This window comes from Halichoerus grypus, chromosome 3, assembly GCF_964656455.1.
Source record: "Halichoerus grypus chromosome 3, mHalGry1.hap1.1, whole genome shotgun sequence".
Taxonomy (NCBI): Eukaryota; Metazoa; Chordata; class Mammalia; order Carnivora; family Phocidae; genus Halichoerus; species Halichoerus grypus.
In genome coordinates, this window is record NC_135714.1 from 91,795,726 (window position 1) to 91,813,006 (window position 17,281).

Consider the following 17,281-nt stretch of genomic DNA (forward strand, 5'->3'; position numbering starts at 1 on the left):
TACAGTTGCTATTTAGGAAGTCATTCAGTCATTCCACTAACATTCACTGACTGCAGACCATTGGGCCAAACATATTGTTAGGCACTTGGTTACAAAAACGACTAGGACCCAAATAAGGTCAAAATTATTTAGGTAGCAGTGCTAAGATTGAAACCCAGTTCGACCTAGATTTCAGGAAACAAGAAAATGAATAGCTCAAGAAGATTTTTTCATTAATAACAATTTTCTAAAATATAACAATTTTCCTAGGTTAAATTAAAATAGGCTATAAAAATAGACACAGTAAAAAAAAAAAAAAAAGGCATTTTATCCAAAGGACTAGGCGCTTGTTAAACCACGCCTTATATCCGATTTTTTTTCCCCTTGTATTCGATTTTAAGGCCAACTACAAAAACCGAGTTTTACAGCATTTGAGGATGCAGACCAAGTCGCGTCTGAGTAGCTATCTCTTCCCATCTACTACAGTTCCCGGCGGCACGCTTGGATCGGAAAGGCTGGTGTCCCTGAAAAACCCTAGCCCTCTTACTTCCTCTGGACGACAACTACCCATCCGAAATTATTTGAAGATTTGATTTTAAACAAAACAAAAAGAGGCCAGTAGATCGCCATTAAAAAGTTTTTCTACAATATTGACAGTACGGAGATAGAAACGCAAACTAGAGACCAGAGGAGAAAAAATTCTTGGTACGTTCAAAACGTCAATCAGTCCCTTGACTCTATTTGCCACTTATGGTGCGGTATTAACAAAACCTAAGCACACACTACACAAAGCGCCCCTTCTCATACCCGGTGACTCCTGGCCTTGGGCTCTAGGTAAGCCGTTCATAAGGCTTTGGTACAAAGTTCGACGTTCAGCCTTGACCGTTGCGACACAAGGAAATGCTCAGGAGCCAGAAGCGGGAAACGCAAGGAGAAAAGGAAATTTCTAGTCAGGTTAAGGTCCAACGAAACAAACACCCACAACCAGCAATTGGACTAGCCGCAAGGTAGAGGCTGAAGACACTGGAACTCGTGGAAGTGACGTAAGAACCAGTGGCCGGAGGAGGCGGGGCCACAGAGGGAGGGCACCCTATTGGGGCCCGGGAGAGGCGGGGGTGTGGCAGCGGCGGGAGCGAGGCGGCGGCCGGGGCGCACGGGAGGGCGGGGCCTGGGCGCCCGACGCGCGCCGCCTGGCTTCTTTCAGGGGCTGGAGGCGGTCACTTGTGCTAGGTGGGGGTCCGGAGGCGAGCGAGAGGTCCATGCGGACAGAGAGGGAGTCCAAAGCCCGCAGCCTCACACTCCTCCCTCAAGCGGCGGCGACTAGGTGGCCGGTAGAGTAACCGCTGCCTTTGTTCCGAGCGCCTGTCCCTCCTGTCACCTCAGCCTCTCACGCCGCTGCGCTCCGGCTGGCCCGCCCTTGGTCCCCGAAGCCTCATTCGGCTCGTGCCGCGCGGATGCGGCTGCCGGGCCTGAGTGTGGGCTTTCAGCGGGAGGAGGAGGAGCAGCGGCGCCTGGGCGGCATGCGATGGGGAACTGCTGCTGGACGCAGTGCTTCGGGCTCCTCCGCAAGGAAGCGGGGCGGCTGCAACGTGTAGGAGGCGGTGGAGGGTAAGCCCGCTGGGGGGAAGGGCCGGGCTCCTACTGGCTCCTCCTCTTCGGCCCCTTGCGGGGAACCCCCTTCACTGTCTTGGCTGCGACGGCTCGGAGTAGGCCGGGAGCCCCTCTGCCCTCACCACTTAACGGGCGTCGAGCTGGTGGTCATAGTGGAGGCCCTGGTCGAGAGGGGCCTCCCAGGGAAAGAGGTAGGGAAGGGGGCGGGCGTCGCTCTTGCCGCCTCCAGCAAGACTCCCTCCCTCAGGTCGCGCTGTCACGCGGGGTAAGAGTCATGGAGGGCATCATCTCTGGGAAGCATGAGGCACCCTCCCACGAAAGGGCAGTAGAACGGGCTCCGCAACAACCCGGACACACCCTACGTTGAGTTTGGGCTTGATGCCAAAGGTTGTAGCTCTGTATTTGACCCTCCCTATGGCTCTGATAGAGCCGCTGAGAATCTGGCTCCAAAAAGTTGATGCCTCAGAGGGAATTTTAGTAAAAGTCATTTGGATGCTGTAGTAAAATAAGTAAGGTTCCAGACATTGAATAACTCTTTGACATGTACGAAGACTTGCCGAATTGCTGGGTTTCCAGTGGGCTTTCGGATTCTTGGTATTGATAATAAAAGAAGCAGTGTGTAGCTTTTCCGTATTAATATTTTGGTTATTTCCGGACAAATGTTGTACTCTGAGTGCTGCCCATAAGCTCTGTAATACAAGAGAAATAACAGTCCTTCTGAACCTTACTTCTCTTGATTAAAACTGGTATATGTAAAACTGACATGCATAGGTTTTTCTACTCAGACCATCCATAGAATAATAGAATTTCATAATATTCCATTTTTGTGGGGGTTTTTTTATTTCTTAGGGTATTGAAAAAATTAGAACAAATTCCTTTGAAGTTGGCTTTGTTGTTGTAAAATATTTCCCAGGAAATCAAACTTAGAATAAAAAATCTGAACCAAGCCACTTTATGTACGGAGTAAGACTTTTTGCGCTTTATGGAACAGATTGCAAAGTTTTCAGGATCTCTCTCATTTAACCAGCATTATCAGGTCATAAGGCGTTCTGAATACATAAACTGAAGCCACATGATTTATAATGTGGATCTCTTGGTGATAGAGATCATATATGATTCACTCATTGGTTCATCAGGCAGATTCATTTTGCTCATTGAGTCATCTCTCTGATACAAAGTAGCCAAGATTGTATACTAAGTATCCCTAAATGGAAAAGTAATGAATTAAAGATTTTGTGCCTAGTTTAGTATTTTGATTTCCCTGACTTAATTAAGGGTTATTACTGTCAAAGGGGAACATGACAGCTGTTTTTATCATGTCAGAGAGAATCATCTAATGTACTTTTAATTTTTGTGTGCAGGTGCACCTATGTAGTCAAGTATGCTTAAATAGGTTTGCCTAAGGACTAGATGCCACAAAGTCTCTGGCTTTGTTAATATTTTATTTGTAGTTGTGTTGTAGCATGTTAAATTCTAATTGTAGAAATCGGGTCTTATACTCTAATTGGGTAAGCAAAAATCGCTTGTATTTGATTTTGGACTACACTGTGGTATCTGGGATTTTTGTTTTGTTCTTTCAATGTGATTTAAAAACTAATTATGTTTTCCTTAGAGGGTAGCATTCAAATTGTAGATTTTATTCCCTGAGCAGGTGAGGTTGGCAGCACAGGGAAGGGGCTCAGAGAAATCAGTGAGTTAGGGTGTTAATTGTCTATAGATATGCCATAAAAACATAATAGTTGGATCTCTGTTCTTCTGTTATGGGCAAAACTTGAACAAACAAATCTTGTTGAAACAATGAATGCCTGTGGGTGTGGACACTGTCATCTAAAACCTTGTAATGGTGTTATTGATACTGTTTATTTCAGACGATAAACATAGGTTTGGACAGTTCCCTTACTTGAATATTCTGAATAACTTATTGTTTTACATTAATTTTCACATTGTTTTAGGAGCTTCTAGTATGCGTGCAGAGACAGGTGGATATAGTTAATTGTTATTTACAGAATAAAGTTAAACTTTGCCTCATTTTAGTTGCTTTTTTTTTTTAATCACCTGGTAATTCTGATTTTCTTTTAAGTGTAGGTCTAGATAGTTAACTAATAGTTCATCTAAGGTCAAAAAAATTAGGGGTGATCACAAAGACTTGATCTGATTTATATTTGTCACTGTAGTGGCCACAGGTAGAATAATCCTGGGCTTTCTTAGACTATTTTAAGCTGGACATCACAAGGGTGCTTTATGATCTAGGGCCTTAGCCTGATAGATTTCTCAAGGGCATCTCAAAAGTCAGATCACTCAGTTTTCATTATCCAGTTTCAAAACCAGAATTACTAATGTTTTAGTTTATAAAATATTAGAGAATTCTAGATTTTATATTCTAGAATATCTGTCAATAGTCAAAATATTAATATCAGTGTTGAGATATGTCAGAAACCTTGCTACTAATAAAGTTATTTGGGGATTAAAGCAGAGGGAGTTAACTATCTTTAAGGAATAAAATTTAGACATCCTAATGAGTCATCCTTTTTTACCATAGGGAGTTTGTTTACCAACACATTCTAGAGGGCTCCACCTGCTGGTGGGTTCTTGGGCAGTACGAGAAATCTTTTGTATAGATAATTTTGGTGTTAGTTTTTTCTCAAACTGAAGACCCATTTATGTTTTGTTGTGTTGTATATTCCCATTTTTATCTTGCCACATAACTCCACACAGTGGTTCCAGTTAAAATGTACTATAGTTTTATATAAAGGTATGGTCATGTTTTGTATCCTTGGTATTTAACATTTGTTGGCTTTTTGGCTCCAGCAGCAAAGTAGTTTACAGTGATTTGCTGTTTTCTTTCCTGGTAAAAAATATTTTAGTAATAGCTGCCAACATTCGATTACTTCCTATATGTGCTGGCTCTAAGTACTTTACATTATCCCACTTATTCCTCACCACAGTCCTGTGAGGAAGATAAGTACTATTACATACATTACAGATTGAAAACTGACGCATGGAAAGTTTAACTTGTTCATGATAGCTGAACTGGCATTGAGCCCAGATCCCTCAAATTCAGAGCCTTTACCCTTAACCACTAATGGCTCATGGCTTTTTATTTTGTAGGTAATATATACATACATCTGAAAAACTTGATTCTTTATTCTGTGTGATAAAACTGTTCTTTTCTTGAAACTCTGCCCTTGACCTCTGCAACATTACTTTTATTATTTTCCTGTTTATCTCCTGACTAGTTCTTACTCTATCTGCCTATTAAATACAAAATTTTTCTCTGTCTTGTCTTTGCTTTATTTAGTTCCCTTCACGTGTATACCCAACCCTGAGGACATTTCATCTATTCCTATGATTTCAACTACCATGACTTCCAAATCTCATGTCTTCTAAACAGACCTCTTTTCAAAGGTTCAGCACTGTATTTTCAGTTGCCAACTGAAGGGATACACTTGGCTATATGAAGGCTGCTCACATCAACCTATCTAAAATACCTAACAAATATCTAGAATAGATATTTCTTTCCCCCAAGATTTCTTCTTCCTCTGCTTCATGTATTCTCTCATTCCCTTAATAGCTGCATTCACAGTTTTCCAAGCTACAAACTCAACTTCATAGTCCTCTACCTCTCTCTCATCAATTTAGTCTCTTCTTAATACATACTGAACCCGTTTCCTTTGTTGGTACTTGTGCCTTGAACTTTGTCTTTCAAATCGCCAAGTCTCCCCTTCTCGACTATTCTCCCCTCTTGTATCTCTCATACTTCAGTCCCATCTTCCCTTTCTGTCATTGGAGTTAGGCTTTCTAAAACCCATACTGGATCATACCATGCCCTTGCTTAACCACTTCCTCTGTGTCCTATTACCTGCAGCTAACTTGCTCAGCCTTTTTTCCCTTCTGTGACAGATGATGAGTTGCATGGCATTCAGAAGTGCAACATAACATCCATTTGTATGCTCAGGATTTTATGCAGTTTCTGCGTTTGGGGGTAAAGAGTGTAATCTTACTCTTTGTTCCTCATTCAGAAAATCATGTCAGAATACAAATCAGTGAGAATAACATTAAAAGGAAAACAATGAATCTATTCTAATTTCAAAAAACTTAACTCATTCATAAACCTTAATATTTTAACTTTTTTGATAAATGATAATCTTCCATTCATTGAGAGTAGTATCAAATTTAAACTCCTGACAAGGGACACCCGGGTGGCTCAGTCAGTTAAGCGTCTGGCTCTTGATTTCAGCTCAGGTCATGATCTCAGGGTCATGGGATCGAACCCCATCTGATTCTTTCTCTCCCTCCAATCTGTCCCCCCACCCCCTGCATGTGTGGTCTAAATAAATAAATAAACAAACAAACAAACAAACTCCCAACAAGATAACCATAATCCATTTTACCAGCCTAATTGTGTTTTCTAATTATATTTTCCTTAGAGTATACCATTAAAATTGTAGATTTTACTTCCTGCTCACATGAGCTTGGCAGCATAGGCAGGGAAGATCAGTGAAAGTATTCTCTGCCATTCTTTCACTTACCACATCCCCAATATGCTGTATACTAGATGGACTATACACATTCCTGTTTTCCTAAAATACAGTGTTCTCTCATCCTTACCTTTGTGTGTGATATTTCTTCATTTCCTGTTCTTGGTGAGCTTTTACTTATCCTTAAGTATTGTTTTTTTCTGTGAAACCTGCTCCAGCACCCTGAGACAATATTATCTCCTTGAGGAAATAATATTTTCTATAGGCTTAAATCTGCTTTAAATACAGGGATTGGCAAGCTTTTTCTGTAATGGGACAGATAATATATATTTTAGGCTTTGCAGGCCATAAGGTTGCAGCTTTGTTGCAACTACTCAACTTTGCTGTATTAGTACAAAAACATAGACAATATGTAAACAAATGCATGTGACTGTTACAATAAAACTTTGCGTTTCAGAAACAGGCATTGGGCCAGATTTGGCCCATGGACCACAGTGCACTTTTAGTATCTTCCGTGATACGGGTTGAGAGCTCCTCAAGGGTCAGGGACTATGCTTTATCTTTATCTCTCTCTATTCTCAGTGTCTCATGTTTGTTGAATGAATAGCCAGAGAGTATTATTTTTGAACTTGTAAGATTTAGAAAACAGAGTTTTCTCTTATCCTTCTTTTTCTTTTAGATGATTGTCTAACTTTGGCAAAAACATCACTCATTCACAGAGTTAAACGCATAACCTACTAGTTTTATGTTGATTTACTTTAAAAAAAAAAGATCATATAGAGTACCAATGAGCATTTAATATTTTATCATAATGTATGTTGCTGAAATGGTAATCAATAATGTCATTATTGAGAGATTCAGTTTAGTTTTCTGCATGTTTGTCAGCTTTGAAAAATATACAAGTATAAAATGTTTCTCTTGGGGCGCCTGGGTGGCTCAGTTGGTTAAGCGACTGCCTTCGGCTCAGGTCATGATCCTGGAGTCCCTGGATCGAGTCCCGCATCGGGCTCCCTGCTCGGCAGGGAGCCTGCTTCTCCCTATGACCCTCACCCCTCTCATGTGCTCTCTCTCTCTCTCTCATTCTCTCTGTCTCAAATAAATAAATAAAATCTTTAAAAAAAAAAAATGTTTCTCTTGTTTCAGAAATTAGGAAGGAAAACAGTAGTAGATTTAAATGGATATGAATTTCCTGAATATTCTGTATTTTACCTTAAAGACTCCCCAGGGCCATGTTCTGAACCTCACTCTATTCTTCCTTAATATATTTTTTCTTCTTTAATGTACTTTTCCTGGGTGATGGCATGAAAACACATGGCTTTACCTATTATGTTCATACTAATGAGCCTGGTTATCTCAGTATTAGCTCTGAAATATCATATTGCCCACTCAGTATTTCCATTTGGGTATCAAACATAACTTCAAAATCAGTTTGCAAAGCCAGCCTCATCTTTCTTTCCTTCTCATAGGCCTTTCCTCATTTTTTTTTTTCTTTTGTAAAGCCCCAACCATTTCTGCTACTTTGTGCCCTACCTTGTGAGTGGTAAATAATGTATAGTCACCTAAGCCACAAACCTAAGAATCATGTTAAACTCCTTCCTTTCAATCACCCTCCAAATCCAGGTTCTCAAGTTCTGTAGATTATACTGCCTGAATGGCCCCTACGTCTTTCCAACTTCTACATCTTCCCTGCCTCAGTACAGACCCTTCCATCTTCTATATATTTGTAGCTCTACCCTCTTGCTGATACCTTTTTGAACTTATGTCTCTCTAATCTGAAAACCAAAAAGAAACACTAAACCTTACTTAGACTCCTGCATCTCCCTCTAGCTACTACCCTATTTCCTGTCCTTTTCCTTTAACAACCTAAAGAATTGCCTTGATACCTCCATTTCCTCACTTCTTACTCAGTCTTCAAGGCAAGCTAACGTTCATTATCCCTGCTACTGCTGCCTTTGTTGCCCCCCACCAGCATAATATCAGAACAGCTGTCATAATCCAGTGGATATTAGTAATCCTTACTCTACTTGATCTTTTAGCTGCATTTGATGCTGTTGGCTCTCCCTTCACTCTTGTAATTTCATACTTACCATATTTTTTATCTACCTCCCTGGGTAATTGATTTAAATTGACCTATCTTGGGACGCCTGGGTGGCTCAGTCGGTTAAATGTCTGCCTTCAGCTCGGGTCATGATCTCAGGGTCCTGAGATGGAGCCCCGCATTAGGCTCCCTGCTCAGCGGGGAGCCTGCTTCTCCCTCTCCTGCTCCCCCTGCTCTCTCTCTATCTCTCTCTCTCTGTGTGTCACATAAATAAATAAAATCTTAAAAAAAAATAAATTGAACTATCTTCCATATCTTCTGTGAATGTTCATTTTCATCACTTCAGTCATTAAATGTTGGAGTCCTTCAAAACTGAATTAGACTCTTCTACTGTACTTAAAGCATAGCATGCATGTAGTCACTAATCCAGGAGCATCTTTGACTCGTGTTCCCCATCATCCCACATTTCTTAGTCCATCCCCAAAACCAGATTTTTTTGTACCTCCAGTTTTTCAGCCTACCCATTTCTTTCACCACTGCCACTTTAGTCCAAGCTGTCCTCATTTCTTGCCTAGATTTCCAATACCCTGTGTTAAAATAACACCCTTCCCCATTCACCATTTTCTGACACTGCTTTATTCCCTCATAGCACTTACCACTCCATGACTTTGTAAACTCTATTTGTTTGTTGTCTGTTCCCCTTTAATACAGTATAAATTTCATGAGGCCAGGGACTTTTATTTGTTTATTCCTATATATCCAGTATAGCAACAGTGCTTGCCAATATTAGGCACTCAATAAATATTTGTTGACTGAGTGGGTAGACTGCCAGTGGGTCTACCTACATCTATTCCTGACCTTTTTCAGTTGATCCTGTATTTTGGAGTCAAAGTAATCATAAATGCAAATCTGTGATACAAACACAGCTTAAAATTCTTCAGTGGTTTATTGTACTTTTAGAATAAACACTGAAATCTTTAATGTAGGTTTCAAGGCTTTGCATTATCTCTTCCTTGCCTTCCTTTCTTTTGGGGGGGGGCGGGTCTCATCTGTGTCACATTCTTCCTTGAATCCATTTCTTCTCTTTTTACTTACATAACTCCAACTCATCTTTTAGATGCCAGCTCAAGGATTATTTCCCACAGAAGTCTTCCCAAACCACCTCCTACCCTCAGGGTTTAAGTCCTCACACCATTATGGAATCATCTTCCTTTTCTTTTGAGCACTTTTTCAGGTTTTTTATTATACCTGAAATAGTGTGATGATTTGGTTAATATGCGTTTTCTGCTTTCAATGTAAAGGAGGGAGTCCATGCCTGGTTTTGCTGACCATTGAATACTCAGCTCCAAGTTATATGCCTAATATGTAGTATTTAGGCAATAAATACCTGTTCACAGAATTAATGTTTCTTAAATGTATGTTGCTCTTTCCTTCCCCCTTGCCTTTGGTACCTGCTACTCCCTGAAACATTTTTTCTCACTACTTGGGAACTGGCTAATTCCTCCTCCATCTGATTTTTGATGCCCCTTATCTGAACATGTGGCACTCAGAGCACAGTAGTTGTTAATTTACCTGTGTATCTACCCCATTAGACCCTAAGCCTCTTGGGTACATGGGTCAGTTTTTATTCACTTCTGTATTTTAACTACAAAGACATATATGTCTGTCATTCGGTAATCCAGGGAACTTCAATTAGAATTAGACTCTTCAATATCATAGATACATAAGTAGCAACCATTTCTAAAAGAAGGTGGTCAACAATTTCAGATGCTGCACACAGATTACAGAGGATGAATGAGAAAGAACCAAAAGACCTCTAAGGTCCCTTCTAGTTATAGTTTCCTCTAAATCAGGCCCCTTTTAAACAACAGTGACCTTCATACCATGCATCTTTTTTGGACACAATGCTGTGAACCTAGAAATCAACCACAAGAAAAAGTCTGGAAAGACCACAAATACATGGAGGTTAAATAACATGCTACTGAACAGTGGATGAGTGAAGCAAGAAATCAAAGACATAAAAAACTACATGGAAACAAATGAAAATGAAACATTACAGTCCAAAACTTATGAGATGCAGCAAAAGCAGTTCTAAGAGAGAAGTTTATAGAAATACATGCCTACCTCAAGAGCAAGAAAAATCTCAAACAACCTAACCTTGCACCTAAAGGAGCTAGAAAAAGAACAACAAACAAAACCCAAAACCAGCACAAGGAAGGATTAATAAAAATTAGAGCAGAAATAAATGATAGAGAAACTTAAAAAAAATAGAACAGATACCACTGGAACCAGGAGATGGTTCTTTGAAAAAAATCAACAAAATTGATAGGCCTTTAGCTAGACTCATCAAGAAAAAAACAGAAAAGAGGTGCTTGGGTGGCTCAGATGGTGAAGCATCTGCCTTCAGCTCAGGTCATGATCCCAGGGTCCTGGGATCGAGCCCCGCATCGGGCTTCCTGCTTGACAGGGAGACTGCTTCTCCCTCTCCCTCTACTGTTCCCCCGCTTGTGCTCTCTCACTCTCTGTCAAATAAATAAATAAAATCTTAAAAAAAAAAAAAACAGAAAGGACTCAAACAAAATCACAAATGATAGAGGAGAATTAACAGAAGTACAAACAATTGTAAGAGATTATGAAAAATTATATGCCAACAAATTGGACAACCCAGAAGAAATGGATGAGTTTCTGGAAATGTATAATTTACCAAAGCTGAAGCAGGAAGATAAAGAGAATTTGAACAGACTAATTATCAGGGAAGAAATTAATCAGTAATAAAATGAAACTCCCAACAAACAAAAGTCCAGACGGCTTCACAGGGCAATTCTACCAAACATTTAAAGAAGAGTTAACACCTCTTCTCTAACTAGTCCAAAAAACTAGAAAGGAAGGAAAACTTCCAAATTCATTCTATGAGGCGAGCGTTAACCTGATATCAAAACCAGATAAAGGCACCACGAAAAAAGAGAACTATAGGCCAATATCTCTGATGAACATAGATGCAAAAGCCCTCAACAGAATATTAGCAAACTGAATTCAACAATACATTAAAAAAAATCATTCACCACAATCAACTGGGATTTATTCCTGGGTTGCAGGGGTGGTTCAGTAGTCACAAATCAATCATTGTGATACATCATATCAGGAGGAGAAAGGATAAAAACCGTATGGTCATTTCAATAGATGCAGAAAAGGCATTTCACAAAGTACAACATCCATTCATGATAAAAACCCTTAACAAAGTAGAGTGAGAAGGAACATACTTCAAAATAGTAAAGGCCATATATGAAAAACCCACAGCAAACAACATACTCATTGGGGAAAAACTGAGCGCTTTTCCCCTATGGTCAGGGACAAGACAAGACCACCTTTATTCAATGTAGTACTGGAAGTCGTAGCCACAGAAATCAGACAATAAAAAGAAATAGACTCCAAATTGGTAAGGAAGAAGTAAAACTTTTATTTGCAGATGACATGATACTATATATAGAAAATCTTAAAGACTCCACCAAAAAAACTAAAACTGATAAATGAATTCAGTAAAGTCTTAGGATACAAAATCAATGTACAGAAATCTGTTGCATTTCTATGTACTAAAAACGAAGCAACAGAAAGATAAGAAAACAATCCCATTTACAATTGCACCAAAAATAATAAAATATCTATGAATAAACTTAACCAAAGAGGTGAAAGACCTGTACTCTAAAAACTATAAAACACTGATGAAAGAAATTCAAGAAGAACCAAATAAATGGAAAGATATTCTATGCTCATGGATTGGAAGAACAAATATTGTTAAAATGTCTATACTACCCAAAGCAATCTACACATTTAATGCAATCACTATCAAAATACCAACAGCATTTTTCAAAGAACTGGAGCAAATAATCCTAAACTTTGTATGGAACCACAAAAGACCCTGAATAGCCAAAGCAACCTTGAAAAGCAAAGCTGCGGGCATCACAATTCCAGACCTCATGTTACATTACAAAGCTGTAATCATCAAAACAGTATGGTACTGGCACAGAAACAGACATATAGATCAGTGGAACAGAATAGAGAACCCAGAAATGGACCCTCAACTCTAAGGTCAACTAATCTTTGACAAAGCAGGAAAGAATATCCGATGGAAAAAGGACAATCTCTTCAACAAATGATGTTGGGAAAATTAGCCACATACAGAAGAATGAAAGCAAAAATAAACTGAGACTACAAAACTACAATGAGATATCACCTCACATGTGTCAGAATGGCTAAAATCAACAACACAAGACACAACAGGTTGGTGAGGATGTGGGAAAAAAGGAACCCTCATGCACTGTTGGTGGGAATGCAAACTGGTGCAGCCACCGAGAAAAACAGTATGGAAGTTTCTCAAAAAGTTAAAAATAGAACTACCCTACAATCCAGCACTACTGGGTAACTACTCAAAAAATACAAAAACACTAATTCAAAGAAATGCATGTGCCCCTATGTTTATAGCAGCATTATTTACAATAGCCAAATCACAGAAGCAGCCCAAGTGTCCATCTATTGAATGGATAAAGAAGGTGTGGTGTATATATTCAGCTATATAAAAGAATGAAATTTTTCTATTTGCAACGATATGTGTGGGGTTAGAGAGTATAATGCTAAGTGAAATAAGGCAGTCAGAGAAAGACAAATGCCGAAAGATTTCACTCTTGTGGAATTTAAGAAACAAACAAGCGAAGGAAAAAAAAAGAGACAAAGCAAGAAACAGACTCAACTATAGAGAACAAACTAACTGATGGTTACCAGAGGGGAAGTGGTGGGGGGGGGATGGGTGGCATAGATGATGGGGATTAATAAGGGCACTTGTCCTGATGAGCACTGGGCGATGTATGGAATTGTTGAATCACTATATTGTACACCTGAAATTAATATAACACTGTATGTTAACTGTTCTGCAATTAAAAATTTTTTAAAAAGGGCAGTGACCTTTTTTAACCCATGTTTTCTCTCTTAAACATGTTTAGCAGAAAGAGTTGTCTTTCTTTTTTTTAATTTGAGTTTATTATGTTATGTTAATCACCATACATTACATCATTAGTTTTTGATGTAATGTTCCATGATTCATTGTTTGCGTATAACACCCAGTGCTCCATTCAATACATGCCCTCTCTAATACCCATCACCAGGCTAACCCATACCTCCATCCCCCTCCCCTCTAGAACCCTCAGTATGTTTTTCAGAGTCCAAGGAGTTGTCTTTCTCTTCCAAGGCATAATATAAATTTTCTGAACATCCATTCTTCCTAAATATGTCTTCATTAGTGAGGGACTTAATAAACCATAAATATTACTACTTTATTAAAATCACCTATGTTGGGACGCCTAGGTGGCTCAGTCAGTTAAGCTTCTGCCTTTGGCTCAGGTCATGATCCCAGGGTCCTGGGGTTGAATCCCGCATCAGGCTCCCTGCCCAGCAAGGAGCCTGCTTCTCCTTCCCCCTGCTTGTGCGCTCTCTCTCTGACAAATACATAAATAAAAATCTTTTTTTTTTTTAAAGATTTTATTTATTTATTTGACAGAGAGAGACATAGCAAGAGAGGGAACACAAGCAGGGGGAGTAGCAGAGGGAGAAGCAGGCTTCCCGTTGAACAGGGAGCCCGATGTGGGGTTCGATCCCAGGACCCTGGGATCATGACCTGAGCCGAAGACAGATGCTTAATGACTGAGCCACCCAGGCGCCCCTAAAAATCTTAAATTGTTCCGTACTGATTTACTTCAAATTTTTTAGTGAAATTTAGGGAGGTTTGTACAACATGACCCATTTATATGCTAACAATAGGTCTAAAAAAGTAGGATGGCTATTCTTTATTTTTAGATTCTTAAGAAGTTAATGAAAGTATTACACCAGATTTTCTTATAATTTTAAATGTCATCAGGTTTATTTGCCCCTAATATTTAGTGAAGAACTTTTTATGAGTAATAAAACAAATGCTTTATGAATAATTCTAAAAGCATATATTGTAAGCAGTGTTACATATAAAATCAGCATACTTTTAGATTCTAAGCTGCACGCACAGTATTGGAACATTCCCATAAGTGTTTTCTTTTTTTTTTTTTTCCATTTTTTAAATTTTATCATGTTAATCACCATACATTACATCATTAGTTTTTGATATAGTGTTCCATGATTCATTGTTTGCATATAACACCCAGTGCTCCATTTCAGTATGTGCCTTCTTTAATACCTATCACCAGGCTAACCCATCCCCCCACCTCCCTCCCCTCTAGAACCCTCAGTTTGTTTCTCAGAGTCCATAGTCTCTCATGGCTCGTCTCCCCCTCCAATTGCCCCCCCTTCATTTTTCCCTTCCTACTATCTTCTTTTTTTTTTTTTTTTTTAACATATAATGTATTGTTTCAGAGGTACAGGTCTGTGATTCAACAGTCTTACACAATTCACAGTGCTCATCATAGCACATACCCTCCGCAATGTCTATCACCCAGCCACCCCATCCCTCCCACCCCCCCCACCACTCCAGCAACCTTCAGTTTATTTCCTGAGATTAAGAATTCCTCATATCAGTGAGATCATATGATACTTGTCTTTCTCTGATTGACTTATTTCGCTCAGCATAATACCCTCCAGTTCTATCCACGTCATTGCAAATGGCAAGATTTCATTCCTTTTGATGGCTGCATAATATTCCTGTGTGTGTGTGTGTGTGTGTGTGTATAGACACACACAAACATCTTCTTTATCCAAATATCTGTCGGCCCGAAAGTGTTTTCAACTGAAGAACTATGATCAATTGAACTTGGAGGGAGGAGGAATTGAGGAAGATCTAAAAGATATGTATGTTTGATCATGGATATATATTGAAAAGAGCTTAGTTATTGGAGTTAGATCATTTTACTTTTTTTGGTTTTTTTGGTTTGGTACTGTCTTCAAAATCCAGTGTCTATTTGAAATATTCAGACTGAATTCTTAATTGAGACTAGCCACATTTCAAGTACTCAATAGCCACACATGGCTAGTGGCTGTCATATTGAACAGTGCAGATCCATAAGATTATAATACCTCATGGAATTATTGTGGAGAGGAAATGTATATAAAAATACATATAAAAACTAAGTTCATTTAAAAAAAAAAACCCTAAGTTCCTACATACATTGTAATACCTGGCCCATTGTAGGTACTCAATAAATGTAAATCTCTCTTTGCTCTCCATTACAGTAATAGCTTGTTATACTTTGGTTTTTGTAACATCATGTATACTAGGAAGCTTCAAGTCAATAAAACATTTTTTTTCAAATTGAAGAAAGCAAAATGTTATTTCTCTAAGAACAAAGTAACAGTAATCAAAGTCAGGCCTTTGGAATAGACATTGCTACTTTTAGTCATTTTGTTTTTTATCTTTCCTTCTAAGATTTAACTTTGATCAAAGGTTGTTGGAAATGTAATTTAATTAGTTGATACTAAATTTCTGGTTTTAGACTGATCCAGTTTCTTTTTATCTCATTTTCCTCTGTTTGTTTTTAATGGTGCCACTTATACACAACTAATACTTCATTCTTGAGGAAAATATTCTCAACAGGACCTATGTGCTATAATGAAATATACTGCACCAGACTTGGGAGACCTGAATAAGACAAGTCCTGTGATTTTTCCTATGGCTAGTTTTGTTGTTCCATTAACATATAATTTTGTTTGAACAATCACATCGGTGGTTTCTCTTTGTCCCAGGCTCTTGCCCTCAGCTTTATTGGGTTAAATAGAGAAAACCAGAAGGCATATTTGGTAGTTACAAATGTGAAATATAACTGTCCAGGAACTGCATAGTACTTGTAGCTTCAGTTAAGGACATTCTTTCACTGTGAGTAAAGAATAATGGGGTAGAAGTTCCTTAGTGAGTATAGATTCAGAAAAAGTTAGGCAATTCAAGTAACCCATCACCTGGGAGCACTACCTGCCACTGGAGCCAGACAGATCAATTCCTTGAACCAGGGACTCTACAGATAGGCTTTGGATTAACTCTGCTAACATTTGCTTCTCTGTTTCCCGTACTTCCATTTCCTCTACTTTAACATATTCTTTTATTTTTTTTTTTTAAGATTTTATTTATTTATTTGACAGAGAGAGACATAACGAGAGCAGGAACACAAGCAGGGGGAGTGGGAGAGGGAGAAGCAGGCTTCCCGCCAAGCAGGGAGCCCAATGTGGGGCTCGGTCCCAGGACCCTGGGATCATGACCTGAGCCGAAGGCAGACACTTAACGACTGAGCCACCCAGGCGCCCCTAACATACTCTTCTTTTAGATGTTAACTAATTCTCTTTACCTTAAGTCTCAAAACCCAGGAGCCATTCTGTTTCTTTAAGGTAATATAACTTGTCAATGTAACAGGTGCATTAATGTTATATTGCTTTTATAGTTTTAATTTTTGTTTCTTGTTTTCCACTTTTTGGGAAATAACTCATTCTTCCTCTCTTTCCCAGGAATAAGCTATACTTCTATTTCTCCATAGTGATTGGAATTAAAATTCTTAAAAACAATAGCCATGTGTATGTACTAGTAATAACACAAAGCAGATGTATGGGAGAGGAAGAATTACTGACATTGCATCTTTGTTTACAAGAAACCTTCCTTGAGATGGGAAAAGAAAACAAAGATGAATTTCCTGGGTTTGAAGCCAAGAAGAAAAGTGTGGTGGTCTTAAATATCTGGAATTGAGAAGTATCCCCAGCGTCAATTATAGAAAGTATAAGGGGGTTTTGGACTTATGTTTATCTTAATGTTCTAGACTTGGAATTTGAATAGAAGACTCTCATCCAGCCTCTTGACTATGTGTGGATGTCAAGCTTAAGGCATCTAAAAACACCAATCCACTCCTTTCCTAGCCTTTTTCATCTCAGTAAATGGCAACTTCTCATTCTTCTAGTTGTTCAGGACAAAAACTTAGGAGACATCCTTGATTCTTCCTTTTTACATACACTCCTACAACTAATTCATTAGCAAATTCTGTCAATATTTTCTTCAGAACTGTTTCATAACTTCAACTTGATGATCCAAGCTACCATCATTTCTCTGTTGTACTATTACAAAAGATTCCTAATTGGCCTCTTAAAACTTAGATTGTCAAGGCGCCTGGGTGGCTCAGTCGTTAAGCATCTGCCTTCGGCTCAGGTCATGATCCCAGGGTCCTGGGAT

At 39.0% G+C, this 17,281-nt stretch overlaps 1 protein-coding gene and 1 long non-coding RNA gene across 5 annotated transcripts in view; one reads left to right on the forward strand and one right to left on the reverse strand.

Annotated features, from left to right (window-relative positions):
* Positions 1-1,106, reverse strand: part of LOC118528041 (uncharacterized) — a 35,272-nt gene extending 34,166 nt beyond the window's left edge. The window contains exon 1 of the long non-coding RNA XR_004913420.2: positions 787-1,106. This is a non-coding gene — a long non-coding RNA (uncharacterized LOC118528041). The remainder of the gene's footprint in view (positions 1-786) is intronic.
* Positions 1,107-1,161: 55 nt separating this feature from the next.
* The window catches only part of AP1AR (adaptor related protein complex 1 associated regulatory protein), a 37,967-nt gene continuing 21,847 nt past the window's right edge, over positions 1,162-17,281 (forward strand). The window contains exon 1 of one of the 4 annotated variants that reach the window (XM_078069100.1): positions 1,162-1,587. In XM_078069100.1, coding sequence (XP_077925226.1) covers positions 1,505-1,587 — 83 coding nt within the window. In that variant the 5' untranslated portion in view covers positions 1,162-1,504. Of the gene's footprint in view, positions 1,588-1,645; positions 1,782-17,281 lie in introns of those variants that run through there. The other 3 variants (XM_078069101.1, XM_078069102.1, XM_078069103.1) reach the window with 3 other exon arrangements.